The sequence below is a fragment of the Aspergillus tubingensis genome (assembly GCF_013340325.1).
Source record: "Aspergillus tubingensis WU-2223L DNA, scaffold_15, whole genome shotgun sequence".
Lineage (NCBI taxonomy): Eukaryota > Fungi > Ascomycota > Eurotiomycetes > Eurotiales > Aspergillaceae > Aspergillus > Aspergillus tubingensis.
Genome location: NW_023336289.1, coordinates 931,920 through 959,279, shown reverse-complemented (window position 1 = coordinate 959,279; position 27,360 = coordinate 931,920). Strand labels below are relative to the sequence as shown.

General features: G+C 51.5%; 10 protein-coding genes across 10 annotated transcripts; 6 read left to right on the top strand and 4 right to left on the bottom strand.

Moving 5' to 3' along the window:
• Positions 1-116: 116 nt before the first annotated feature.
• Positions 117-1,928, bottom strand: AtWU_11156 (cytochrome P450; the record flags this gene model as incomplete). The annotated part of the gene is made up of 5 exons (XM_035506258.1): positions 117-248; positions 319-1,189; positions 1,254-1,378; positions 1,438-1,625; positions 1,697-1,928. 5 exons carry the CDS (start codon positions 1,926-1,928, stop codon positions 117-119), a joined length of 1,548 nt encoding a protein of 515 aa, XP_035362151.1.
• A 2,987-nt stretch (positions 1,929-4,915) lies between these two features.
• AtWU_11155 (putative integral membrane protein Pth11-like) lies at positions 4,916-6,315 on the top strand (the record flags this gene model as incomplete). Its single annotated transcript, XM_035506257.1, has 6 exons — positions 4,916-5,042; positions 5,112-5,131; positions 5,182-5,218; positions 5,271-5,338; positions 5,390-5,760; positions 5,829-6,315. The coding sequence occupies 6 exons, from the start codon at positions 4,916-4,918 to the stop codon at positions 6,313-6,315; spliced, it is 1,110 nt and encodes a 369-aa protein (XP_035362150.1).
• Positions 6,316-8,366: 2,051 nt separating this feature from the next.
• AtWU_11154 (hydroxymethylglutaryl-CoA reductase) lies at positions 8,367-9,527 on the top strand (the record flags this gene model as incomplete). Its single annotated transcript, XM_035506256.1, has 1 exon — positions 8,367-9,527. The coding sequence occupies one exon, from the start codon at positions 8,367-8,369 to the stop codon at positions 9,525-9,527; it is 1,161 nt and encodes a 386-aa protein (XP_035362149.1).
• Positions 9,528-10,228: 701 nt separating this feature from the next.
• On the top strand, positions 10,229-11,992 carry AtWU_11153 (putative amino acid transporter; the record flags this gene model as incomplete). Its single annotated transcript, XM_035506255.1, has 1 exon — positions 10,229-11,992. The coding sequence occupies one exon, from the start codon at positions 10,229-10,231 to the stop codon at positions 11,990-11,992; it is 1,764 nt and encodes a 587-aa protein (XP_035362148.1).
• A 965-nt stretch (positions 11,993-12,957) lies between these two features.
• On the bottom strand, positions 12,958-14,688 carry AtWU_11152 (glycoside hydrolase family 28 protein; the record flags this gene model as incomplete). The annotated part of the gene is made up of 5 exons (XM_035506254.1): positions 12,958-13,239; positions 13,316-13,769; positions 13,827-13,972; positions 14,029-14,337; positions 14,389-14,688. The coding sequence occupies 5 exons, from the start codon at positions 14,686-14,688 to the stop codon at positions 12,958-12,960; spliced, it is 1,491 nt and encodes a 496-aa protein (XP_035362147.1).
• A 2,653-nt stretch (positions 14,689-17,341) lies between these two features.
• On the top strand, positions 17,342-18,303 carry AtWU_11151 (RTA1 domain-containing protein; the record flags this gene model as incomplete). Its single annotated transcript, XM_035506253.1, has 3 exons — positions 17,342-17,495; positions 17,557-17,805; positions 17,858-18,303. The coding sequence occupies 3 exons, from the start codon at positions 17,342-17,344 to the stop codon at positions 18,301-18,303; spliced, it is 849 nt and encodes a 282-aa protein (XP_035362146.1).
• A 551-nt stretch (positions 18,304-18,854) lies between these two features.
• On the top strand, positions 18,855-19,511 carry AtWU_11150 (RTA1-domain-containing protein; the record flags this gene model as incomplete). The annotated part of the gene is made up of 3 exons (XM_035506252.1): positions 18,855-19,008; positions 19,089-19,380; positions 19,436-19,511. The coding sequence occupies 3 exons, from the start codon at positions 18,855-18,857 to the stop codon at positions 19,509-19,511; spliced, it is 522 nt and encodes a 173-aa protein (XP_035362145.1).
• A 719-nt stretch (positions 19,512-20,230) lies between these two features.
• AtWU_11149 (sugar phosphate isomerase/epimerase family protein) lies at positions 20,231-21,364 on the bottom strand (the record flags this gene model as incomplete). The annotated part of the gene is made up of 1 exon (XM_035506251.1): positions 20,231-21,364. The coding sequence occupies one exon, from the start codon at positions 21,362-21,364 to the stop codon at positions 20,231-20,233; it is 1,134 nt and encodes a 377-aa protein (XP_035362144.1).
• Positions 21,365-23,133: 1,769 nt separating this feature from the next.
• AtWU_11148 (alpha-xylosidase) lies at positions 23,134-25,344 on the top strand (the record flags this gene model as incomplete). The annotated part of the gene is made up of 1 exon (XM_035506250.1): positions 23,134-25,344. One exon carries the CDS (start codon positions 23,134-23,136, stop codon positions 25,342-25,344), a length of 2,211 nt encoding a protein of 736 aa, XP_035362143.1.
• Positions 25,345-25,773: 429 nt separating this feature from the next.
• AtWU_11147 (actin cortical patch SUR7/pH-response regulator pali) lies at positions 25,774-26,759 on the bottom strand (the record flags this gene model as incomplete). The annotated part of the gene is made up of 3 exons (XM_035506249.1): positions 25,774-26,055; positions 26,119-26,605; positions 26,659-26,759. The coding sequence occupies 3 exons, from the start codon at positions 26,757-26,759 to the stop codon at positions 25,774-25,776; spliced, it is 870 nt and encodes a 289-aa protein (XP_035362142.1).
• Between the last annotated feature and the right edge of the window lie 601 nt (positions 26,760-27,360).

Sequence of the window (27,360 nt, the reverse complement as noted above, 5' to 3'; positions counted from 1 at the left end):
GTGATTACGACTACACAACCCCGGACGCAAGCCCGCCATGAATTAATAGAGGGAACAACAGCCAGTATTAAAAGAGAACCAAGGTGAGAAGATTGGTATTAGACGAATTGAAACAGCTACATCGCCTTCACGCCCCCCCGCTTGTCAACCGTTACCCACATATCACGCCAGAATCCCACGCCTCCCTTGATCACAAAATGCGCGGAAGGTTTGCCGGCAATAGAGTGAAGCTTGAAATTGCGGAAGAGCTGTATCCCAGTGAATCAGACAACGAATGAATTTGAGAGATTGTGAGGTTTGGGATGGGGAGGTACAAACCTGCAAAGGACCCTTGAACAGCTCCATCATGGCAATATCCTTGCCCAAACATACTCGCGTCCCGTAACCAAAAGTAAACATATATTTGTTCATGAGCTTGGCACGCTCCGCGTCCAGCCAACGCTCTGGGTTGAACACATTCGCATCAGCGCCAAACACCTCCTGATCGCGGTGGACGATCCATGGGTTAGACGAGATCTCCGTGCCTGCGGGCGCGAACTGGCCATAAAGATCGATACCCGGTTCGGAAACATATCGAGGGAAGAGGTTTGGCGCGGAGGGGTTCAGGCGCAAGGTCTCGCGGACACACGCGGCATAGTAAGGTAAGTGCTCGACAATCTCTTGGTACTGGGCCATTGGACTGATGAGGCCCTTTCGGGCAGCATCATCGATCTCGGCCATCATGCGCTCGTACACCTCTGTGTGGGTCATGAGGTTATATACCAGCGCTTGAAAGACAGTTCCGGTGGTGTCGGCACCAGCAAGAAGAACCAAAAGGACCTCTGCCCGGATATACTCCATGTCTAGGGGCTTGCCCTCTTCGGTGCGGGCCTCGAGGAAGGTCTGGAGAAGATCGATCCGGCCGATGTCCTTCTTTTCTTCGAGATCGCGCAGGCGCTGGTCGATGAGTCGGTCGCGAAAGCGCATTAGGACTCCGATACCCGAGTCATCCTGGGGAGTCGCAACTAGGTACTTCTTCATGAAGGTCGTCTTCATCCAGCTGGTGAAGGGGTGGAGACGCGCCAGAAGACCGAATGCTGGGAGGCCATCGTGAAAGCCTTGTACCAGACCGCCGACGTCTTGCCCTTGCTCGACAAAACCGAAGGGCGCACCGAAGCCGACCTCGCTGATAATGTCGTATGCCATATAGCTGGGGAGATGTTAGTAAGACCTGCGGGATGAAGTGGAGGGTCCAAGAATGGCACGGCACTCACACTGCCCACCATGAGAAGTCGAAACCAGCGCCCGTGCGGGCGAACCTCTCGTCGATTTTCTGTAGCCAATGCTCAATGTGGGCATCGAGGAGCGGCTCCATGCGCTTGACGTTGCTAAAGCTGTACTGTGCAGGTATCAGTCGAGTGGGCTCTGAAGAGAACTAGAGGGTCGAATTGAGCGTACTGGGCCGGCAATGTGCTTCCGGAATGCCGCATGCGTCTTGTGAGAGCGCATGTTGAACAGAGACTCGGTCTCGCCGAAAGACCCGGTGATGTAGTGTCCCGTTTTGTCGGCATTGCGATGGTAGATGTCGGGGAGCTTCTTGGGGTCGCTGACAAGCAGGAGCGTGGGTGTGATGCGGACTACGGGGCCTGTAAACCTCTAAGTCAGGCTTGATTCCTTTCGCAATTTGTTATCCAGGTAGTACGATGATTTAGCGTACCATATTTCTTGGTGAGATCGTATACTGTCTGCAGTTCAGTCTCGCGCAGATTATGCCATGCAATCCAGAGTCGGGTGACGCCGCCCCAGAATGGACCAGGAAATTTCGCCAACGGATGGAAAAAGTGGTAATAAACGATCTGGTACACGAATTGAAGGACCACATAGGTGACCAGACCCAGGATCACGTTGGTCGCCGTGACCTTGGAGAGGAGATCTTCACCCACACCCATTATTATTTTTGCTTTTGTAGTCGGCGAGCGGATAGATGACAACAAAATTCACTGGGAAGCGACCCCAAGCTCTTAAAACATGATCATCGACAGCCGTTGGAGGGGAGCTTTGGACTTAGGCCCGCCCTAGGTCCAGCACCGACATCAGGCTCCTCTCTCCTACGTAAATGTGGCCAGACGACGAATCAGTTAGCCTCGTAGTGGTACCACTGAAGAAGCGGTGGTGCGCCATCTAATCATGTACCGGGACTGGATCCGAGAAGAACACCATTGAGGCTACTGCTTTGGGAGGGTAGACAATATGACCGGAGTGTCGATCCAACCAGACTGGAGCCATTGACAAGCGTCACTCGAAGAACAACCCCCAGTGCCGACAGACGATGACCAGTCTAGTCCGTCAGAGCAGCGACAACGTACCTTAGTGGTGCGGGGACAAAGTGAAGAGTCATGAGCAGGGAAGAATGCGCGGCCGAGGGTTTAGGACCTCCAACGGCTCCTAGTGTCTCTGATGGAGTGGGCTTGCCGAGTCGCGATGAGCCATTATTGGCCGTAGTTAAGCTCTCGGGGAGCAGTTGACACTTGCCAGGCTCGAAGTTTGTCAGAGACTGCTACTGAAATAGTCATGTCCCGACATCAAGACCATGGAACCATTTCTAGTTTGATGAAAGGGACCATTTTTTCCGTGCCAGTTTGTTGAGTGCCGTTCTTGCTATATATACTTATCCCCAATCCATTCATTTTCTGTCCATCAATCAAACTATCGGGATACCGCCGGATCCCACAAACAAAGAAAAACCCAAAAATGTCGTTTCTCGACGTGTTCGACAAAGTACTTTGTGCTAACAGCAATTAAATTGCGGTCCACTGGGGAAGGCGACGTGAGAGGCCAGATTCACCCACAGACATCCCCCTAGCAGGCCCTAACGGAGACTAACTCTGACGCCGGCCTGGAGCTGGGCCGCGATCGGCACTCCATCCATGGCTCCAGGAAAAATAAAATGATTACACCCTTTGTAAGTTGCAGAGGAGGTGTCAAAACAGGCCCAGAACCGCCGAAGCAAGTATGGCAGGAAGGCTTCCAGGATTTCCAGGAGAAATGGCTGGCTTAGTGTCGGCTTGCCCATGGAGTCCTAGGCCGCACTAATGGCGCACTTCGTTATGTCTAAAGTCGGTCTTTTAGCCACAAGACACTATTGACTGCTTCTGCAACTGTCGGAATTTTTGAGAGACTGAGAATTAGGAATACCTTCAGCTGAGAATAGCAACATTGCGCCTGTTGATATATCACTTTTGATACCAATGTCGCTATGGGTGGCGGACTTGTACACGGCCTGTAGGGGCTGCTTTGACGGCTTGGATGGGAGGAGTAGCAAGGTCCTCCTATCTACTTACTAACCCACTTTCCATCCACCCATCTCACATGGAATTTCAACGTAGATTGTCACCGTTGAATCGACAGAAATTGGTGATTGCGACAGCTGGATCGGGAGCACGGCCGATAGCCCGAGGTCCGTACCCGAAGCTACTCACTAAAACCATTCCCCGTCAATTTCATTCGCTCTTCGAACACCAGCATGAGTCAATGAACCAGCTGAGAAAAGAACTCCTTTCACCAAACCCACACCTGGTTAACTTGTACATAACTTGGCTGCCTTGAAGAACCAAATAAGTTTTAAGGGGTGATTTCTATCTTTTGGATCTATTGACCGAGCTACAGTAAATATTCAGTAGTACAGGCTTCCGCGTGCCAGGGCGCCCAATAAAGAAATGCCCTACACTCCCCAGAAGGTCTCCCAAGCCACCAGGATTTGATCCTGCGCACATCGTCTTCGCAGACATTTGGAGGCACGACGCCCTTTACCCGGTGTAGACCACCTTTTTGAGCAGTGGACTCGCCGTCCAGGATTGTCTGGACGGGTCCATCCCCAGTGGAGTGGGTCAGCATTTGCGCTCAGGGCGACTATCAGTCAAGGCCCTAATCCGGTTGGAGCAAAGCCGGCTGCGATTCTCCTGCCTTTCAGACACCGGTCGTTTACGGTGCGAATAGTGCCGGAATCTACTTCCTTCCATTCCATCCAGTCCTCCCGTGTCTTGCAGACAGACATTATCCTGTCACATCGGTGCTGGTGGCGGCCTGACTTAACTGGCTGCCATCGTACATCTTGGAATGAGGTTGTCGCAATCACTGTTCATGTTAACACCGACTATTATTATGAGAACGTGGTGGCAATCTCGGCAACAAAAGTACAGATAATTAACCAAAAATTTGATCCACTTCTTGCGAGCATCGGAATCTCCCCCGGAAATATGACCCATCTTCAGTGACGATCGTGCCCCAACTGCTATTCTTGTCGCCGATGACCACTCAGTAGACAGCGACTAACACCCTAGTGGCACCCCCGATTAGCCGTGGAGCGATAGGTTCAACAACACATTTTCTGTATCAGATTCGACAAGCGGAGTCGGCCAGTGCATCCGGACTACTACTCCATGGCCCAAGATGTGGGCTACGAACCGTCACTGGAGTCCCCGATTCTTGGTCGCTACTCGCGCGAGACATTGCTTTTTCCTTCCGTTCTTCCAGAGTCGCTAGCCAACTCTTGGTACCGTCTGAAATTTTCCCTCACGGGTTTCCCTTTTTGGGAAACGCCATTGTCCATCAGACTCCAGTTTCTCCAACATGCGAGCTTGACCCGGACCGCTTGGGATCGTCCAAGAATGAGTCCCGAGGCCCTGCCAGGGGCATTCGATGCAGCGATGATCACGATGGCGCACATGCGCGAGATTGCCTCCCGTTAAATCGCAACTCAATCTTTAACCCCTCGGAAGTTCCCCTTCTAGAAATGACTGTCTTCTCTGTGTATGGTGTGTGTGTTGCATGGCGACTGCATCTGATGTGTTGCACTCGATAAATAGTTCTTTGACTTTCCCCATTTACTACCTCGCATTGTGCGCCCCGTCCTCTTCTGTCCGTCCGGACTGTCATTATGGCAGCTACACAGGGTCCAGTTATTGCTGGTGTTGCGATCAGTTTCGCAATCCTCAGTTTCGTGACCATCTGTCTACGACTCTTTGCTCGAATCTATGTCTTGAAGCGAATGGGCTTGGATGATTGTAAGTCAATATTGTTCCGGCCCTCCTTGGCTGCAGTCCGACTTGTGACTGACCTACTATTTCTCCTAGATTTGATTATCGGCGCCTGCGTAAGGGGATCGTTTCCGGTTCGATGCGATTGAGCTGACCTCTCACTCAGCTTCTATCATGGGCATTCACAGCGGTTACCATTGTCGGTAAGATTATTCCTCATATCCGCATGTGAGGACGGAGACTGACACTGTATAGCTGTCAAGCATGGTATGGGCCAGCACATGGTGGATGTGGATCAAAGTGGTCTTATCACATACTCTTTTGTACGTCACTTCAACTTCCACTTATGATATCGTTGCTGACGGCATGACCAGGCCGTCTGGTTGAGTTCGATGTTCTACCTGGCCGCCCTTGGCTTTGTCAAAACCTCCGTCTGCTGGTTCTACACCCGACTTGGTGACAAGCAACTCACGCGCATGTCTCTCGTCATGATGTGTGTTGTGGGTTGCCAAGCCACTTCATTCGTTCTGACAGCTGCGTTTCAATGCAATCCCATTGCCCGCGCCTGGAACACTAGCATTCCTGGCCGCTGCGTAACAATCAACGTCTTCTACCTCGCCAACGCAGCGCTGAACATTACGACCGATCTGCTCACCTACTCGCTGCCGATCCGGGTCATCTTGAAGCTACACATGCCAAAGAAACAGAAGTTGGCCCTCGGTGGTATCCTCTGTCTCGGTCTATTGTAAGTAGTATAATGTCTGCTACTTTTGAGGTGAAGCATGTGTTTCTTTGCTTACTCGCAATATCCAGCGCTTGCATCTCCTCCATCATCCGAATCACCTACATCCCCGCGATGCTCACCTCCAGCGACTCCACCTACGCCATCAGCGGCGCCATGTACTGGTCCGCCATCGAGATTAACGTCGGCATCTTGGCCTCCTCCATCCCGTCCTTCAAAGCCATTGCGTCTCGCTTCCTCCCCCGCTTGATCGGCGAGTACAGCTCGAACCGCGGCTACGGCGGATGGTCGAGCAGCAACATGAGAAAAGAGGAATCGGGCTTCTCCAAGGGTCGCGAGCATCCATTCGATATGAGTATCCTACAGACCCAAGATGGAGACGCTATGACAGGCACACAGATTGGGAGGAACAACAGTCAGGAACGGATTATCATACCGGACGGGAAGATCTATGCTCATACGGAAATCGAGACGAATGTCGAAGTCAGTACGGAGTACTATACTCGCCCGATGCAGTCGTTTGACATTCCTCGGTCTTTGGGGACGCATAGTTCTTGAGTGGATAACTATACCCTTACTTTCTTCTACGTTTTGTTATTTATTTCTCGTTATTCAACTTCATATACCCTTTTCTTCTTCCTTCGTTCACTTGATTTCCTATTTTATTACCCACTTACATACCTCCCCCTTATTTCTCTTACAGGGGAGCTTTATCGATCCCCAATCACCCCCCTTTATTCTTAACGGCCCTTCAGAATATCTAGTTGAATACCAACTAGAATGACCTCGGCAACAAATCTCAACGAATTTACCGCCAAATCTTGCAATAAACCAAGCGGGTAGACTAACTAACTCAAATAAAACCCCTTGATCGTCAAAGCAAAAAATAGTTTAGTAGCAACTACTGAGAAAGTTAAACCTAAACCCCCGGCCGCAGTGGTGGTCTATCTATCATATGCGCACCACAGCAGACAAAGAATCAAAACAAGGATGACTGATATTCTGTGGCACATGATGTACCTGGCAGGGATGATGATTTGTCACTCCACTTCCTATTCCTTGATAGAAATCAAGTGGATCCATAGTGTATAGCAAGGCCATCCGTCTATCGAGACAATGGAATTACATGCAGTAGAGACACTCATGATAGCGCATAATAGAATAACGAGATGGCCACTATGCAAAAATTGATTATTCGGGCTTACACGGCTTACTAGTAAGTAGCTAGCAGAGCTGGGCTAGGCTATTCTTGGGCATACCGTGAGGTAATAGGGCCTGAGCTCGAGGGATACGGATATCCATAAGGAAAGGGGCTGCGGACTGCAATTGCCAGACTATCGCAGATCTAGTCTACTGCGTAATGCACATTTGAAGTAGATAGTTACAGCGGGGGGGCACCGCTCGGGCGCAACTACCACCATCAATCAAGTTTGTGCTTAGTTTCTGATGGGTTTGACACGGCTACGGTGAATGCTTGGCACGGAGTACTCCGGTGATGTGCAGGATTAGTCGCTGCGAGAGGTATTGTGCTGCTCCTGCACATCAGCAATAAGGCTTTTGTTCTCCCCCTCCATTATCTCTATCGGTGGCGTTTTCGAAGTACAAAGACTTCGCCACCAGTTCGTTCAGAATATTGCTTTTTATTTTCTTTTTCTTTTTCGTGGCAATACGTACTTTTCCGAACGTGAGCGATCTCGGATGAAATTACCTAATCATAATTCATTGTCTGGCCCCTTCCTTTTTCTTTTTCTCTTAGGGCTCGGAGAAACTGAAAGTATGATGGTTGCTTTCCTTTTCCTTCCAAATCGATTCATTGGGACAATCTACTAAAAGTGCTACTTACTTTTGTGGTCAGCTCCACTTGGTGACAGATGGGTCCGTCGGGCAACTTACAGGACCCACAATCTGGAGATGCAGTAAGTGGTTGCCTTCAATTTGGATGCTCTGTGCTTTGAGAGGTGCCTTGGTGAGCTGATGCAACTTACTACTAATTGCTGTACTAAGTATTCCTTTTGGTTGTCAGCTGGCGGGTGGGTTGTTGTGTTTGGATATTCGGACTTTTGGTACTATCTCTGCCTACCTAAGTTTTGGTCTCCGTGGTGTGAACGTACTCTGAATGCTTTGAATGCAATCAATTACGAATGTGCCTTGTTCTATATTATATCTCATTGAATATCGTGTGTTATTATACGGAATACTTCATTCCTTCGATTAAGCTTATTTCCATGTTTATAATCAGATCTGATGGAGTTCTGGCCTTGGATTAAGCGATGGAGATGTAGTCTGTTTGGATTGTTGATGATTCTATCTATGAGTGCAGATGACATATCTCTGGATTACAGTGGTGATGTAAGTCATTTTGAGGAATGCCCGGAAACAAGACTGGGAGAAGACTAAACAACTATGCCCCTGGAAGTATGGTACCCATGCCTGTAAGCAGATGCTAAGCACCGGGTTAACCAAGATTTACGCAAAGGTTAACCTTGATGGAGGCAAATGGTTCTATCTATACATATAGTAGTGATTACCTTGTCGCGCGTGATGTCTGTCGGTCGACATCTGGATCTACACCGAATACACTTTGCTCGTGAAGATACAGTTCTCGAATCATGGCCCCTCCCTCAGAAAAAACCAAGGCTCAAATCAGCCAGATCCTCACCGGGGTCGAACACATCACTCGGCACAATCAAGACCCCTACAAGGTGAAGATAGAGAACTTCATCGGCTATACGCACGTTCCGGTTGGATTAGCTGGACCGCTACACATTCGGACGCCCACAGGGCCCGACAAGGAGATCTGGGCGCCCATGGCCACCACTGAGGCGGCGGTAGTCGCCAGCTGCTGTCGCGGATGCAAGGTTGCCAATGCCTCTGGTGGTATTGAAGTCCACATGGGGGAGGAGGGCATGACGCGCTGCCCGGTCTTTCGCTTCCAAAATCCCGGAGATGCGTTGCGATTTGCGCGCGCGCTGCCTACCATCCAGGCATCGTTCAAGGAAGTGGCGGAGAGTACCAGCAAGCATGCTCGCTTACAGAGCCTAAAACCGCATACGATCGGCCGCTCTGTCCATCTGCTTCTGAGCTACGCTTGCGGAGACGCGTCAGGCCAGAACATGGTGACTATAGCTACAGATCGGATCTGTGACTGGGTGTCGAAGAACCTAGAAAAGGAATATAAGGTTGTGGACACACTTGTAGAAGGCATGCTATCCTCGGACAAGAAGCCATCTTGGAGGAATGTGGCCGTTGTCCGGGGTGTCGAGACCGTGGCCTGGACAGCTCTATCCGACTCAGCATGTGAGCGAGTCTTAGGCTGCTCATCCGCACAGTTGTATAATTTCATTCAGACGACCCAAGAAGCGGGGATTCGGAATGGTGAGCATGGCAGCAATATCGACTCGGCCAATATATTGGCAGCCATTTTCATTGCCACGGGTCAAGATCCGGCGTGCGTCGCGGATGCTTCGTGGGCACATCTGACGCCGGAATACGATCAGGCGTCCAAGACAATAACGTTAAGCCTGTATTTCCCCTCCATGCCTGTAGGGGTAATCGGCGGAGGCACGCCATACGCGACACAGCAGGAAGGCTTGCGGATCATGCAGTGCAATGAACCCGGCGGTAAGCGACGCCTGGCTGGGTACATTGCTGCGTTTGCTCTGGCGCTGGAGATCAGTACGGCTTCTGCTGTGGTGACGAAGACATTTGCTCGCAGTCACGAGCGGTTAGCACGTTGGGAGGCTAGTGAGAGGCCAAGGTCCAAAATGTGAGACACGTCAGTTAGTAAAAGACCGTGGTGGGGGGGGGGGTGGAGGGAATGGAGGTATAACAGTTCCAGTTTAGTATAGACTAGGCGGAGGAGACAGTAGACAGAAGTAGATAGAAAGTACTACCAAGATGAGCGAAGATTGTCCCAAGAGTGCCTGTGCCTGTATCTGTACCACTTCGCTATTAGGAGACCGAATTTGATGATCTTCAGAGGAGGGAGCTGTATTCCACGCAACTCTATAGACTGGTGTATATGGTGCAGTAGATTGAAGTTCACTTCTTTGACCTTCTTTGTTTTCATCTGGACAGTCATGTGATGCCCGTTGTGTGGTCCGGGTGCTGATTCAGCCAACAGCCAATCAAAAGTCAGTAAAAGGGCACGGCCGAGCGATGAACGAAGAGTGACCGATCGACGGACCCAGTAAAAAGAAGGGAATCGACATCACTGACTGACTGCATCCGCTGGTCCTCCCCAAAGTACTTTACTTCTTAAAGCATCGGCTTCCTCTTTCGTGTCCTCCTTTCCTCGCCCCCCTCCTCCTGGTTTACACTTCAAACTTTCCTTTGTTCATTTGGCAATACCTGGACGGCCTGCACGGCCGGACAATGCTAACAACACTCTCCAGTCCCTGTTTCAACTGACCCCATACCCTCCAAACCAGAAACTCGCCTCCGCCCTCCCTCCCCGACGCCCCCATTCTCAATGGCAGATCTCTCCACTTCCTCCGGTCGGGATCCCGACCCCGACTCTAGAGAAGCAAACAACGTCCTGTCCCAGCATCTGCACCCTCAGTTCACTGCCTCCCTCCAGGATGAGCTGACTGCACCCCCGGCCGAGCCCCCAGCCGAGCAAAGTAGCGGTGATGCTCCGTCCGAACCCCAGTCCTCACTGAGACTGCAAGGCGGCGACATCCACCGAGACTTGTACCGCCTTGACGCTAAATCAAAAATTGCTCGCCTAGACAAACGGGCGGCCACGTTCTCCTTCCTTCCGAGACGCACAGATGATGTGGTGGAGGAAGGCGTGGCAGCCATGGAGCCGGGGAGCTTCCGCCGTCACTTCGTTCAGAACAAGTACGGTCGGCTCGACCAACCGGGCGTAACCTCGTCCTTTCTCGATTTCCTAGATATTTATGGCAACTTTGCGGGCGAGGATCTGGCCGACACGGAGGAGGAATCTGCCATCGTCGAAGAGGAAGAAGAAGAGGATGAGACGAGGCCGGTGTCTGAACGAACGGCCCTCTTGCGGCGACGGCGGAGCTCACGAGCCAGCCGCCCAGGCGATGCTTCCAACGTCAAGACCTTTTTCACACTCTTGAAGGCATTCGTGGGAACGGGAATCATCTTCCTACCCAAGGCCTTCCGCAACGGCGGAATCCTGTTTTCCTCCATCACCCTTGTAACAGTGTCGTTGATCAGTACCTTGTGTTTCCATCTGTTGCTGGAATGTCGGAGACACTATGGTGGTGGCTATGGCGACATTGGTGAGCGGATCGGTGGCACCCGACTTCGGACGTTGATCCTCGCATCCATCGTAATCTCGCAACTGGGCTTCGTGTGTGCTTGTATCATCTTCACCGCAGAGAACATCCATGCCGTCCTGGAAGCGGTGACAAAGGACCCGGGCACAGCTTTGTCAACCGGTAAATTAATCGCCGTACAACTGCTTGTGCTCATCCCACTGTCCTTGATCCGAAACATCTCCAAGCTGGGCCCCATCGCGTTGCTGGCGGATGTCTTCATCCTCGTAGGCTTGGCGTACATCTACTTCTATGACATTGCCAGTCTCGCGTCCCGTGGTCTGGCGTCGTCGGTTGAACTCTTCAATCGCCAATCGTTCACCCTGACCATCGGATCGTGTATCTTCACCTTTGAAGGAATCGGCCTGATCCTGCCGATCCAGTCTTCCATGAAGCGGCCAGAGCATTTCGACAAACTCCTCTATACTGTCATGATCATCATCACTGTATTGTTCACGGCGGTTGGGGCCCTCTCATATGCCACCTTCGGCGCGGAGACGAAAACGGAGATCATCAGCAACCTGCCCCGCACGGACCGCTTTGTCAATGTGCTCCAGTTCGTCTATTCGCTCGCCATCCTGGTCAGTACGCCGATCCAGTTGTTCCCCGCCGTCCGTATTATCGAGGGCAAGCTCTTCGGCCAGAACTCAGGCAAGCGCGACCCCATGATCAAGTGGAAGAAGAATGTGTTCCGGACCGGTGCCGTGATGATCTGCGGGCTGATTGGAGCCGTGGGGGCCGGGGATCTCGACAAATTTGTCTCGTTGATCGGGTCGTTTGCCTGTGTGCCCCTGGTGTATATCTACCCGGCGTACTTGCACTGGAAGGGCGTAGCCGAGTCCCCATGGGTCAAACGAGGCGATATTGCGATGATGGTCCTGGGAGTAGTGTTCATGGTGTACACGACAAGCGCCACCGTCTCCGTCTGGCTAGAAGGATCCGCCTAAAGCAACCCAGCGACATGAGCATGCGTAGGGATACGGCGTTTTGGTTTCGCATCTCGCATTTGTTGGAGAAAAACAGGGGGCCCGGTGCCCTGGCTCAGGTTTGTCAGTCAATCAGCACACGATCGCCATACTCCGGCCTGTTGACTGCTACTAACCACCACACAGCCAGACTCTTATCTTTCTTTTTGCTCTCAACCGACCGCCATGGAGCTAACGGTCTGAATTTATACAGCGTTACTGAAGTTTAGCATTTCGCATGTGCAGCAGAGCCAAACCGTAAACCCCATTTTGGATCTTTTGGGGAATGTTTCAAGTTATTCGCTGTTTTTGCTATTGATATGGGAAAGAGGATCTGATCCGTCTCTCCTGTCTTGACGAGGGTATGAGTGAAATGAAACGAAATCGCTATGAATTGGAAGAAAAAACAATTATCTACCACATGACTATTACCCCACTTGTTCTGTTCCTCCCGTAGTGCTAGCTATGTACCTGGATGCGGGCATCTGACACCTTTCGTACTCCGCAACTGTCGGTCAATCTTAGGCCAGTGCTCGGTGGTTCGGGTTCGCTTTCGGTCCTTGTGAAACGCACCACTTGCGACTGGAGTAGCATGTGCATTGCCCGACCTTGGAGGGACTGTTCCTGTATCTGATCTGTCGTAGACACTGTCCATGTATGTCACATCTACAAGGGACTAGCTAGGAAACCGACATGCGACTAGCAGCTACGGAAGAAGGACACATACGAAGTAATACACGGGTAGTTAAAATGATAAATAAACCCTCCATTTAAATGAAACCAACTAATCACTAACCGGTTTCCACTATCCCAATCCGCTGATCTACAGCATCTCAGGACAGCAACTAGAAATCAAGATAGAGGTACAGATAGATAGACAGATACTGTACAGTTCAGTACTTCCTCCCACCCCTTTCACTTACTGCAATCACACCACAATCCATAATCTAAGGACATCCCGAAGAGGGGTAGTTGCAGCTATCATCGCTACCACCGGTGATGTCGACATCAGTGAAGACAAAGTTGGAGCAGCTGCCATCACCGCAGAGGATGTAGTAATCCTTGCCGTCGCTCATGGTACCCTTGACATTGACGAAAGAGATGTTCTCGATCTTGACGCCGTTGGTCGGGTCACCGGTGGCACCGCCGTTCTCGTAGTCCTGCTGGACGTCGATGCCGTAGTCGGTGATGCCGGACAGGGTGATGTTCTCGTAGCGGACGTTGTAGACCTGAATAATTATTTCTCGGTGGTTAGTGTTTACGTTTTGATGATGGGTGTATTATGGTTTGGGGCAGGTGACTAACCTCGCCAGTGGTATCAGCGTTGGACTTGATGCGGCAGCCGTTCTCGCTGTTAATAACCTGGGAATTGGAGAAGGTGACGCCGTTGACGGTGTTGTTGCTCTTGCCGCCGATGGAGCCGATGGAGAGACCGTGGCCACCGTAGCAGTAGAGGTTGTCGACGACGATGGAGCTACCGCTGGTGACGGCGACACAGTCGTCCTGGTTGTGCACCCAGGTGTTGGACAAGGTCAGGAAGTCGCTCTGCTTGATGTCAAAGCCGTCGGTGTTGTGGGCGGCCGGGTCGCCGTCACTCTTGCTGTTGGCGGCATCACCGGCGGTGTTGTTGAGGATCAGGCCGGTGATGGTGAGGTACTCGGTGTCTTCAATCTCGAAGCAGTGGACGGGGTAGTTCAGGATGTTGAGGTTCTCGATCTTGGAGTTGTACATGTCCTTGACGACGATGAAGTGGTCCGGCCTGGTAGGGAAGGTTAGTGAGGCCATTCATGACAAGGGGATGCTGGTAGGAGCTCACTTGTCCTGTCCGCCGTTGGATCCCTCGCCGTCCCAGTAGGCTTCACCGTTACCGTTGATGACATGTCCCTCCTCACCGGTGATGGTCACATCGGTACCGGAGATGACAATGGGGTCGAAGTCGCTGTCGTAGGTGTCGCCGAAGGTCTATTGGTCTTTCTGTTAGTATGGTGGTTGGCCTTGATATAGGGGAGGTGGCTTACGGTTTCACCAGCGAAGATGACGGCGGCGCCAGTCTGCAGGCCCGAGAGATCAATGGTGCTCGATGCAGGGGCATTGATGTTGGACAGGAGGATGTTGGAGCAGGATGCGACGGCGGAGGAGATTGAGGCGTACTCAGTCACCGTGCAAGTGGTGCCGCCATTGCCTGCCACGGAGCTCTGCACCGGGACGACAGCCTGGGTGGTCACAGCCGCCGCAGCGGAGGTGGACACGGGCACACGAATTGGAGTGGTGTGGAAAGTAGTAGGGATCGCCGAGGTGCGGGTGGCTGCAACAGCAGGTGCCTTGCCCTACATTGGTTCAGTAAAAGAATCGTAATGAGGCATCTGGTTGGTGCTCACCACTTTGCTGCTGCTGGAGACTGCTGGGGCAGCCGGGGTGGAAGCGGGAGCCGATCCGTCAGAGGTGCCCAGGCAGCTGCAGGCACTGGAGAGATGCTTGGTCTTGTAGTCGCAGTTGGAGAGGAAGACATCCGGCACACCAGTCGTGGCAGTCACGGTGCTCGCCGTGAAGGTGGCACAGAAGGTAGCGGCCGCCGCAGAGGAGACGGAGAAGGCAGAGGCACAGGAGTGAGTCTCAGGGTTGTCGCACCCCAGGGCGAGAGGAAGGAGAGAGGCAAGGAGCGCGCTGCGCTTCATCATGATGAAAAGAATGAAAGACTAAAGAGTGTTAAGATACTAGGGAAAAAAAAACAAAGTGAAAGGAAGGACAATGAGGGCGTTTAATTCCAGATTTCAACCATGGTCAACGTTGAACACCCAACGTTCTTATATGATAGATTGATAGCATCGGATCAATAGAGCCGAGAACCACAGTACCGTTGGTCTAGCTGGAAGTCAAGAATGAATAAGCTAAGCTCAGCCACCTCCTCCGGAGCTTAGCATGGATGCATCGTGAACCGACCCATCTTCAACTCGGGTGGAGACACTTTTAATAAGAACGTTCGGTCGGCCCCGCATAGCGTCCAGCCAGGGGGTCTGACTCGCTGGTATGATTGGCACCGTCGGCAGTTAGCATTCTAGAGCCGAGCTCGAGACGGGGAGTTGCTCTACTAGTGGTTTGATGAAGGGTTTCCTGTTGCCCCTGGTGCGTGTTTCACGATTGCAGCCATCACTTATCTGAGACCCCGACACGTCACGGCGCGAGTCATGACCAGCCAAATACCGTGAGGACCGATCAAAAAAGTCATCCACCACTTCGAAGAAAACTTGATGCATACATAATTCATGAGCTCGGCTAATTTGGGCCTCTGGGTCTGTTGACACTGACTGCAGCTTTAATCTCAACTTCCAACGCTAATTCGATAGGATACGCGACTCCCCTGAATTAAAGACCCTATACCTGGCTAGACTGTCATAAGCCCTTAACAGGAGACCCTTGGATGGCCAGACTTCTCACAGCATCTTGAGACTGAGAGGATTCGGGGTGGGTCTTCGGCGTTAAAGTGATGATAGATTAAGCACCCAGACCCAGCTAGGGAAGGGTCTCCGAGTAATCCAGGAACCGTCCCCAGCACCGCCGTTGATTTCTTCCAGCCGTAGATTGCTGTGGTGCCGTTGATTCCGGATGATTTTGAACCATGTATATTATCCATATCATCAGGGATTCTAGGATCCGTGCGCGGATCTCTCTTTATCCGACCATTCGCAGAGGTCACAGGCAGGCATCCTGCTGGATCCCACTGGCCCATTCAATTTCTCTACAATCCCATGCGGATGTCTTAGTAACATATAAACAGTCAGTGTCCTTCAAAGCGCTCACATGCAGTCACAATTTGCAACACATCCGGGGCCTCGGGTTTACAGTATCCAAGAGGAATATACCCTAGTCACCGACGCGCAGGAGGGTCCTGTTAGTGGACCAGGAGACAGAACAAGGTTAACCGCGGAATGTCGCAGCCGCTGTGTGTCAGAGAGATGGGATCGACTGAAAATCCTCCGTAGAAGCCGTGATAAATGGGGCAATAGAATCAGAAAGAATGGGACGGGTCATTGTTTCCATCCATGTCAACAAGTTCTGTTTGCCGCCCCGCGCACGTGTCATACGACTGCCGTTATCCAATCTCCTCCCAATTTTCGTTTCTCGTTTCTCATTTCATGCTTCCATAGCTTCCTGAAACAGCTGCATGCGATCTTCTGCAGAATTTTACCCAAGACTGCTGCTGCTGCTGCTGCTGCTGCCAAATAAAGGCATTGAGAATGACGATCGAAACATCCAATATACAGAGTTTCGAGAAACAGATGCTTCTCGGATTTGTGACTTTGAACACCCCTAAGGAGTTGAAGAGGCGAAGCACCACAACACACACACACACACACACACACACACACACACACACAGCAGCAGCAGCAGCATCAACGGCTATCATAAATTTTGACGACTGACTCGCACTGGGGCATTCTTGATGGCAGAGCTACCTGTGACTACAACAACTACTACCTCCCAGTAATGCGGAACCCACACTATTGACAAGACTGCTTTGATATCATTGAGAGCCTTGAGAAGAGACTGCAGTTTGGCCATGCATGTTGTTCAATGTAAAAGCGCATTTCAACATACAAGGCATGCCCCGGAACACCTCCTTTGCTTTGCTAGATGTTTTACCCCTTCTATGGACACTGAAAACCGCCTGTTGACCACCTAAGCGACCTGGAGAATCTGCACTCCAACTGTACAGACAATTGAAAAGATACAAGAAACCCATTTGATCAAATGCTTCGCTGCACCTGAGGTTATGTCACAGTATGCAGCTGCCCAAGCAGCCCTGTAGATACCTTTGGGCTACTTAAATTTTGAGGTATGTTGTTGGAAGAGGACTCCGGAGCTCGAAAATCTGGTGGATCAGGAATCCGGACGCTGGCTGTTCTCAGAGCGATCTACAAGTCCAGGCGTTCCTTAACGTACGCTTCGGTGCTGATATGGTCAAATGCACCTCCCACTGCTGTGAAAGGACAGGGAAGCCATGCCTGGCATCTCAATGAGTGGGCCTATCATGGCACTGGTCCGTGCATTCGGATTCTTTGCCTGATCTGCTCGTATAGGACCAAGACTATAATAAGCAGCAGACTGAAGAAAGCGGTTAACTCCACACACTAAACCGAACATGGTTCAGCGTACGAAATACGAGAGGCATAGTCCCAACCATGTCAACAACGGCCATCGAAGAATTCTCTCTAGGCATAGAAAATTTCAGGAGTCGCAGTCACTTAAGAATCGAAATGGCCCAGTCTAATCCCAATCCCAGACTTCCTTCACGACCTCTCAATTACGATCGGGCATCACCTGCTTGTCATCATGGCCACCGGTTGGACGGCATACGCCTACTATCCCTCCGTGGGAGGCGCCGCGGTCATGATCATGCTCTTCCTGATCGGCGTCATTATTTTCACATACCAGCTTATTCGAACGCGAGCATGGCTGACCATTGCAGCCTTGATAGGTGGAATGTGTATGTGCAATGCCAAAACCTGCACCAGACCTCTTCAGCTAACATTGGGATTGAATTGCAGTTGAAACAGTCGGTTATATCGGTCGCGCCATGTCCGGAAACCAATCTCCCAACTGGACGCTGGGCCCCTACATCATTCAGAGCACCCTTCTTCTCATCGCCCCGGCATTGTTTGCTGCCACCATCTACATGATCCTCGGCCGGATCATCGCCCTCGTGCATGGAGAGCACCACTCGATCATCCGACTCAAATGGCTGACGAAGATCTTCGTGGTGGGGGATTGTTTGTCCTTCCTCATGCAGTCGTCCGGTCCGTCAACTCCCTACAATCATCCGCCAATGGACTATACTGATCTTTACAGGCGCCGGAATCATGGTCCAATCCAAATCCGCGACCGATAATACAGGCGAGAATGTCATCATCGGCGGACTTCTCGTTCAGATCATCTTCTTCTGCTTCTTCCTCGTGGTCGCCATCATCTTCCAACGTCGCATCTACCGACACCCTACCGTACGCTCCGAATCGCCTATGATCCCATGGCGCAAGCACTTCTTCTCGCTGTACGCGTCCAGCTCCTTGATTCTTATTCGCTCCATTGTGCGGTTCATCGAATACATCCAGGGACAGGAGGGATACGTGATCACCCACGAAGCTTTCATTTATGTCTTCGATGCGGTTCCCATGTTCCTGGTACTGTGTATTCTGATCCGGTTCCACCCGAGTGAGATTAACGGGCTGCTGGGAAAGTCGAGGGTAGCAGCAGTGGGCTACGGGCTCCGGTTTGTTGATGTGTCTCCTGCAATGTAATGTATGAAGATATGGTGCAAGATTGGGATACGTTCCATGTGTATTATAGACAGCTAGACGGAGATATAAAATCACAACCATCTTCCTAAGCCCTCCTCTGCGCAAGTGGTCAATACAAGCATAAACTAAAGGAGATGAAACTCACTTTCGAATCTAAGAAGAAATATATATACAATATATATGTATATATAGTATATTCCCGACAACTTTGAATCTTAAATACTCATCTACATTCGAACCCTAAAACAGTATCTGGCAAGCAACCAGCTACTATCTATCTAGCGCAAGAGGTAGTTCATAAGCGTAGCGAATCATACAACACAACCCAAATCACGGATAAGCATAAGCACCACCCCAAGCCGGCAACGGATACGAAAACGAACACCACGACAATAACAAAAACCACCATCAACATCCAGCCACCACTACAGCCTAGATAAACTACTCGTAAACAACACATATCACTTAGCATAAATAAATAAATCCCAGAAACCCACCATGCATCATGTTCTATTCTTCTCATATATTCCACCCAACAATGAAAGCAAAGAATGGCCTCAAAATACCGCCTCTACGAATACACACCCTCCACCGCCGCCGCCATTACAGCAACCGCCTGCTTTGGCCTCATCACGATATGCCATCTGATCCACTACTTCGCGCAGCGAACATGGTTCTTCACTCCGTTTATAATAGGGGGTATATGTATGCTACCTTTCCTCACTTCTCTTCCAATGGACCACAAGCAGTAACAGCCCACTCACTAATTACTGATACATATATAGTCGAAACAACCGGCTACACAGCCCGCATAATCAACAGCCAACAACCGCCTCTCCAATGGACCACAGCACCATACATAATGCAAGAGCTGCTGCTGCTCCTCGCTCCATCTCTCTTCTCAGCATCTATCTACATGGTTCTATCCCGGATTATCCGCGTATCAAAGGGGGAGGAGCGCTCACCCGTGCCAGCTCGTTGGATAACGAGGATATTTGTTATCGGGGATGTGGTTGCCATCTTGGGGCAGGCGACGGGTGAGTTTTCCAAACTTCTCTTCTATCTTCGGGGTGTGGCGTAAGTTTCCAGTTTACTACAATGTATACTAACCATGAACTGAGCGTATATGTAGGTGGAGGAATCCTCTCCCAAACATCATACTCAACGACCTCCTCGAAATCAAACACATCCCGCCAGAAACTCAGTAACTGGATAATCATCGGCGGATTAATAGCACAAATCATCTTCTTTGGGCTATTTATTCTCGTTTCGGGGGTGTTTGATGCGCGGATGAGCAAACGTCCATACCCGCCACAGCGGACGCGCAGTAGACACCGTCATCATCAACCTCGTCGTCGTCGCTCTCCCCCATGGCGACAGTTGCTGAGAGTGCTGTATGTTGTGGACATGCTGATAATAGCGCGCTGCGTGTTCAGGGTTGTGGAGTTTGCACAGGGAAGAACGGGGGTGTTACAGAGGCAGGAAGTGTGGATGTATGTGTTTGATGGGTTGTTCATGTTTTTGGTTATGCTTGTGTTGTTGCTTTGGCATCCTAGTAGGCTTGGGTATTATCATGGGAAGAGGGAGGGGAGGGGGGAGGATGTTGAAGAGGGGAAGAAGAGGAGAAGGAGAAGGCAGAGGAGGAGGGGGTCGAGTCATCGGAGGACTAGGGAGTGGTTTGAAGGTGGGGGTGTCATTTGAAAGCTGATCCTTTGTGGTTGTCGCTGTGGGCACTGGTCATCGTGAAATATAACCTGCAGGTGCAGGTCGGTATGGAGGATTAGTGCTTTAATAACATCGGTCGGCAATTTAGAAATGCTTGGTCTATGTGAAGAAAACGGATGTGTGATCAAATTTCAGGCGCTAAATATTTTAAAGTCTGATATATACTAATTGTGTCTGTATCAGTGACAGTCAAGCTACACCACTATAAACGACCCTGCCTCATGGACCGAATTCCCTGCTGCCACATTTCCCAATACGCTGGGACTCGAGGAACTGCCTCGGCCAGCTTGCGAAGCCCTGTAATCCCCCGCTCCGCATGTTCAGGGGCAACTTGCTCGCCTGGAACATTCAGCGAATTATTGAACACCTCCAGGGACATTGGTCCCTTGTATCCAGTCGCCACCACCGCGGCTGCAACCAGATGAACTGGCATATATGCCCCGCGCTCTGATTCAAAGGGGAACAACCGATGCCCGCGTGACCACGGTAGCAGGGCAGGTATCTTGGGATCTGTCGGCGGGAGGAATTTCTTAGGATCCATTCGCTCCGCGTCACCCACCTGGAAGAAGAAGATGCGGTCTCCAGGCACGGAAGCTACCAGGGACGATAAGGATGCACACAGCACATCGGTGGATTCCTCCACAGTCGGGTAGATGCGGCCATGACCTGCGGGATTGTACGGATCCGCATATTCCACACCCAGCACGTTGTATGCATCAATTATTAGACCCACGTTGGGGCGATTAGCCATTCTCACGACTTCCCAAGTGGATGCCCAGGTATTTCGCACTGCCCAAGAAAGTCCTTCGTAGCCGATACGCAGCATAGGACCGCCATCTGCATCGGAGTATGCCTTGGCCATATCGCCTAATTCTGCGAGATCGCGCGCGACTGTTTTCAGGTCGGAGGTGACGCCAGTATCGGTGCGGATATTCGCACACATGAACACAAGATCCGTGTCAAAGGCACGCATGAACGGGAAGCGCTTCGCAACAAGGTCCAACGTGGCTCGTCGCTCCGCTGGATCTTTGATACCTTCAATGCAGCGTAGAGGTTGGGTGCATGCGATACGCATACCTAGTGACTTGACTAGGTCGCCGAGCTTACGGGCAATCCGCAAGTTGTCAGGGGTCGCTTCCCAGAGCTGATCACCGGGAAGTCCATGTTCCTCGAGGTAGGCTGCCCAGCACTCGTCGAAGAGGTCGATCCAACGGTAACCCGCTTTCGCTGCGGCTTCGAGGCGGGGTTGGAGTTTATGGTGAATGGCATTGCCGAGAGAGAGGGTGGCAATGCCAAATTCGTTTGGGATGGAGGTAGGTGGCCAGGAGATAGGCATGATGGCTGTATAGAGCAATGGAGAGGTGTGCTTGCGAGAGAGACAGAGAGGAGTGGGATACTCGGGTAGTGAAGAGAAAAGCATCGAGTCATCCTTGGACCGGATAATCTTTCTGCTCTGAATTGCGGGGAGAAGGCTTTCCCGTCTGGGGTGGCTAACCCCTATCCCCACAAAGATCATCCAGGGAGTCTGGGGATATATGCTGGGGTATGACAATTAGCTTCTCCAAACTCCTGGGCCATATCTAGAACTTGTGGAAGGTACCTCTGACGTCAGCGATACACCAATCCATGGGTAGTTTGAAATATGCCTCCATCACCGCGGCGAGGGGCTGGTGTGCTTTCAAGTTGTTCAGGTTGCACACTTGCGATGCTTGAGATAGAATAAACATCAAAATTTACCCTCCTATGGAAGGCATGGGTTAGCAACATGGGATGGCTTTCTCTGGCTGGTTATGGATGAAGTCGTCTTGTGGTGTTGACAGGGGCTGTCGGCATCTTCCGCTGTCTACGAGGTGGGAGTAAACTTTATCCCCCAGTGAACCGCACTTGCCTGTCCATGCCCAGTCATAAACCCTAGTCATTCTATTATGTTAACCACTCTGTCCATTTACCTTTGAAAACCGTACGCCAACGATCGATCATTCCCTGTCCGATCATATAAGCTCGCTCCTTGCCACTAGCAGCCTTTGGCGTCGGACAAGGTAGACGCATCGGTCCTAGGTTGAACCATTCAAATCCCGGCCCGGAGATGAATGGATTGTCAATATTGATTAATTGACCACCGAGAAAATGGGCCTGCATCCCCGTTCTGCGAGAACCGGCCGCTAAGACCTGCTCAACGAGCATCGGGGTCGGAAGAGCCGGCACCGCAAGGAATCAATGCGACCGATGTAAAAGACACGTCAGATCTGCATGGCGGATTGAGATTTCCCCGCCACTCTGGAGCGAGCAATCCCGGTGGGGTGCCATAATTGTATCCTGGAAATAATGTAAGGCACTGCTTCGGTCAGCTCCGTGCGGCGTGTAGATCGCCATTTGCCAATAGTCTGCATGGGTCCCAACGGCCAGGTAGTTCGGCGATGAAGACGGGCCATGACAATGATGATTCTGCTTGGCGAGATTGACAGTAGACAGGGGAATCGAATAGCGCATTGCTTTCCCTTCCCAGTGGGAAACAAACAGACCCTGGATCGATCACGGGTGAACAACAATGTGGACCTCTTCTCATTCTTGCCGACTTCCCCTCCCCGTCATGATCCCTTGTTGGTTCATAACCCTTCCTTAACCCAACAGGACCAGCACTGGTGTAGAAAACATGGTGTGATGAGCCCAGCCAAATCATCCTCTGTCATGCCCCCTCCCTGTTCAATGATGGTCACATTGGCCATCCTAGACAACATTGGGCTCTCTCCCCTCCGCCGGAAGGGTCGCCAGACCAAGTGGATCGTCGTCCACTAGTGAGCCTGTTTTCCCGTTCTCGACTTCTCTCCGCATCTCGATCTCCACAGCCCATTCCATCATCCCCGGTTAGCATCTCCCACCGTTGGAACACTACTGCACCCCCTCGTACGACCAATTCCTTTCAAATAATGGCCTGTTCAGCTGCGTAGAATGCAATTAGCCTAATCGGCTAAATCTCGGGGCGATGCCTATTTAAATCGTCATCGAAGACATCTCAAGAGCGAAGAGCACTTGCCCCTGCATTGACGGAACGCGGGCATCAATTCCTTCGGCCGTATCATGAATTCGACATAGAAGGCCCAAATCATGTATTTTTCTTCCTTATTGGCCCTAGGGGCCCTGGTTCAGGCAGCAGCAGCAACCTATTTCGCCCCCAACTCTACCGGTCTCCGTATCCAGCATGGCTTCGAGACCATCCTCATCCAGCCGTTTGGGTACGACGGTTTCCGGGTGCGCGCATGGCCCTTCCGTCCGCCTTCGGGCAACGAGATTAGCTTCATCTATGATCCCCCGATCGAAGGTTATGAGGACACCGCACATGGCATGAGCTATGACACCGCAACAACCGGCACGGAGCCTCGCACCTTGCGCAACGGCAATATCATCCTGCGCACCACTGGCTGGGGTGGCACCACGGCCGGATACCGTCTGTCCTTCTACCGCGTTAATGATGATGGCAGTGAGACCCTGCTCACGAACGAATATGCTCCGCTGAAGTCTCTCAACCCCCGGTACTATTACTGGCCGGGACCTGGGGCCGAATTCTCAGCCGAGTTCTCCTTCAGTGCGACTCCGGATGAGCAGATTTATGGCACGGGCACGCAACAAGATCATATGATCAACAAGAAGGGTTCCGTTATCGACTTGGTCAACTTCAACACCCACATCCCTACCCCAGTCTTCATGAGCAACAAAGGCTATGCCTTTATCTGGAACATGCCGGCCGAGGGGCGTATGGAGTTTGGCAGCCTGCGCACCAGGTTCACCGCGGCGTCCACGACGCTTGTCGACTATGTAATCGTCGCCGCACAGCCAGGTGATTACGACACTCTGCAGCAGCGGATTTCGGCCTTGACAGGACGGGCACCGACCCCGCCCGACTTTTCTCTCGGGTACATCCAGTCCAAGCTACGATATGAGAACCAAACGGAAGTGGAGCTGCTGGCTCAGAACTTCCATGATAGAGACATCCCAGTGTCCATGATCGTTATTGACTACCAGTCGTGGGCTCATCAGGGTGACTGGGCGCTCGATCCGCGCCTGTGGCCCAATGTCGCGCAGATGTCGGCGACAGTCAAGAATCTGACTGGAGCTGAAATGATGGCGTCGCTATGGCCTAGTGTTGCCGATGACAGTGTCAATTACGCAGCCCTGCAGGCGAACGGTCTGCTCTCAGCCACACGCGACGGCCCTGGTACCACTGACTCCTGGAACGGATCATACATCCGGAACTATGACTCCACCAACCCCTCGGCGCGGAAATTCCTCTGGAGCATGCTGAAGAAAAACTACTACGACAAGGGTATTAAGAACTTTTGGATTGATCAGGCCGATGGCGGAGCATTGGGCGAGGCTTATGAGAACAACGGCCAGAGTACATACATTCAGTCCATTCCGTATACCCTGCCGAACGTGAACTACGCCGCTGGCACGCAGCTCGGCGTGGGTAAGTTGTACCCCTGGGCGCATCAGCAGGCAATCGAAGAAGGCTTCCGCAATGCGACAGACACCAAGGAAGGAAGCGCTTGCGATCACGTCTCCCTGAGTCGGTCCGGATACATCGGATCCCAGCGGTTCTGCAGCATGATCTGGTCTGGAGACACCACCTCTGTTTGGGACACACTGGCAGTGCAGGTCGCCAGTGGTCTGTCCGCCGCAGCAACAGGATGGGGCTGGTGGACCGTCGATGCTGGCGGCTTCGAAGTCGACTCGACAGTTTGGTGGAGTGGAAACATTGACACGCCCGAATTCCGCGAGCTGTATGTGCGCTGGCTGGCCTGGACGACCTTCCTGCCATTCATGCGCACTCACGGTAGTCGGACCTGCTACTACCAGGACGCCTACACCTGTGCCAATGAGCCATGGTCCTATGGTGCAAGCAACACCCCCATTATTGTCTCGTATATCCACCTGCGTTACCAATTGGGTGCTTATCTGAAGTCGATTTTCAACCAGTTCCACCTCACGGGACGCAGTATCATGCGCCCGTTGTACATGGATTTCGAGAAGACTGACCCGAAGATCTCTCAGCTGGTGTCGTCGAACAGCAACTACACAACTCAACAGTACATGTTTGGTCCACGTCTCCTGGTATCTCCAGTGACCTTGCCGAACGTCACTGAGTGGCCTGTGTATCTTCCGCAGACGGGCTATAATAGCACTAAGCCTTGGACGTACTGGTGGACGAATGAGACGTATGCGGGTGGACAGGTCGTCAAGGTTCCTGCGCCCGTGCAGCATATCCCCGTGTTCCATCTGGGTTCGCGCGAGGAGCTTCTGTCGGGTGATGTATTCTAGGAGCCTGTTGTTTAGATCGGTAGCGTGGTGGGGAATTGATGAGAGAGCTTAGCACATGCTGAATAGAATTCATCTTTCTCAATTGCAATCGCTGTCAGAGTGGTTTTATAGGAGATGCATGTGAAAAGGTATAAGACAAGTAGAAGAATGTAACAGAAAAGGAAAGAGAGAACAGGGAGCATTGTCGGCACCGTCAGGTGCGTGGCACGTGTCGCCTCTCCAGACTGTACACCAAGCCCATACGTGTGTATTCTGTATCAAATGCCCGTCCACCCCAGTCTGTCGCAAAACTTGCAACTCATACTGCCTTGAGAGAAAATGCCGAAATCGACACTACGTCAAAAATACCAGAACAAACTATATTTATGCTAACACACATAGGGGTTACAAAGTGATCGCACTGGGATACACCGAGACGAGCAAAGTCAATCACTCCCCTCCTACTAGCGGCTTCTGCTCCACCGACCCAGACGACGCCGACTCATCCCAATCACACCGACAATGCTGAGCACGGTAGCGGAGAATAGCAACCAGACTATTAGCCGTCGTAAGAGCTTGCAATACTGCAGCTGTCCAGACCATCCCCATGAACGAGGTCCCAGTCGTCGCTGAGACCCCATTTCCGCTGCCGGATTTGTTAATCAATTTCACAAACTCGGTCGTGATGACGCTAGCAATAATGGAAGCGATTGCGAAGGTGAGAAAGCTTGCCTGCAAAGTAGACATGACATTAGCAATCCAAGTTGATATAAGGGGCTATACCTCAGAACTAACCAGATAGGCAATAAATTCTATACTAGATGGCGGAATATCAAGATCGAAGCTAGATGCCGGCCTCCCAGGGTACATGGGCGGCCTGCTATTTTCCGATGCCCGCGCACACACGACCGTCCAGATGCGGATTCCGATGGATATAGCGGATGCGGTAGTTCCAAGGATCATCAGCAAGACCATGGCGGTATTGGTCGGAGCTAACGCCTCGAAATCGTCTGTTATCCAGGACGGCCAGCTGTCCGGGGAGAGACTGCCTGATGGGGTGCCCATGGCTTTTATTATGGCCTCGCCGGGGTTGAAGGTGAACAACACAGTGCGGTCGGAACAGTCGACGATCTCGTTTTTGGTTGATGTGGCATTGGTGGTCTCGTCTGATATGTATGTCTCCTGGTACCCGGTACAGTAGGACATGGTGTATATGGAGAAGTAATCGGGGGCGCCTTGTCCACCAGCTCCTCCTGTGTGTAACTTGAAGAGGGCATCAGTGCTGTAGGGTGGAATTGGTAATATTGTTTACTTACGGTTAGAAGGTCTGCCTACGGTAGAAACTGGCGTTGACTGCCGGCAAAGAGAGAGAGAATGCCTAGCAAGAAGGCAACGCAGGAGCCGATGCCAGGCAGGAAGATCTGGAGGCAGCCCATGGTAGTGTCGTGTCCGGTTGACTCTCTCTTAGGCTAGTATACTAGTGACTATAAGGGTGAATATGATCGCAGATCTCCCTCTGCTGGGTCAATAAAGCATCGACAAGTCTTTTCATGAGGCAAGAAACACGAGGTAAAGCACGAGTCATGCTTCAGAGTAAGGTGACACTGCAGGAAAAGAAGATCTTATACACCGTAGATAGCTGGTGTGTAGTCTTGCATACTATACTATAGACTATTATCCACTGCCGTCTTTGGCTCCCAGCCACCGGATTCTGGGAATGTTTAGCCATGCCTCTACCCTTGTTTCAGAGGACGAAAGCGCATCATCAGTGAGCTAAAACCTTGGTAAGTGCAGCCGTATACGGGTAGGCGCTGCGTAGAGTCTTCATTAAAGGGAGTGAAAGGTCTCCGGATCCATACCAAGCCACGCAATTTGTAATTCTGCGTGATGAGGTTGATGGGCCTATGATCAATTATCCAGAAACGCATATTGCGTTTGATTCCGCTCCTAGTGCTGAATTGAGAGGTGATCAGCACTGGCTATATTTCGATTTGTCCCAAGTCCCGATCTAATGGTACATTAGTATTCCTTTTTTCA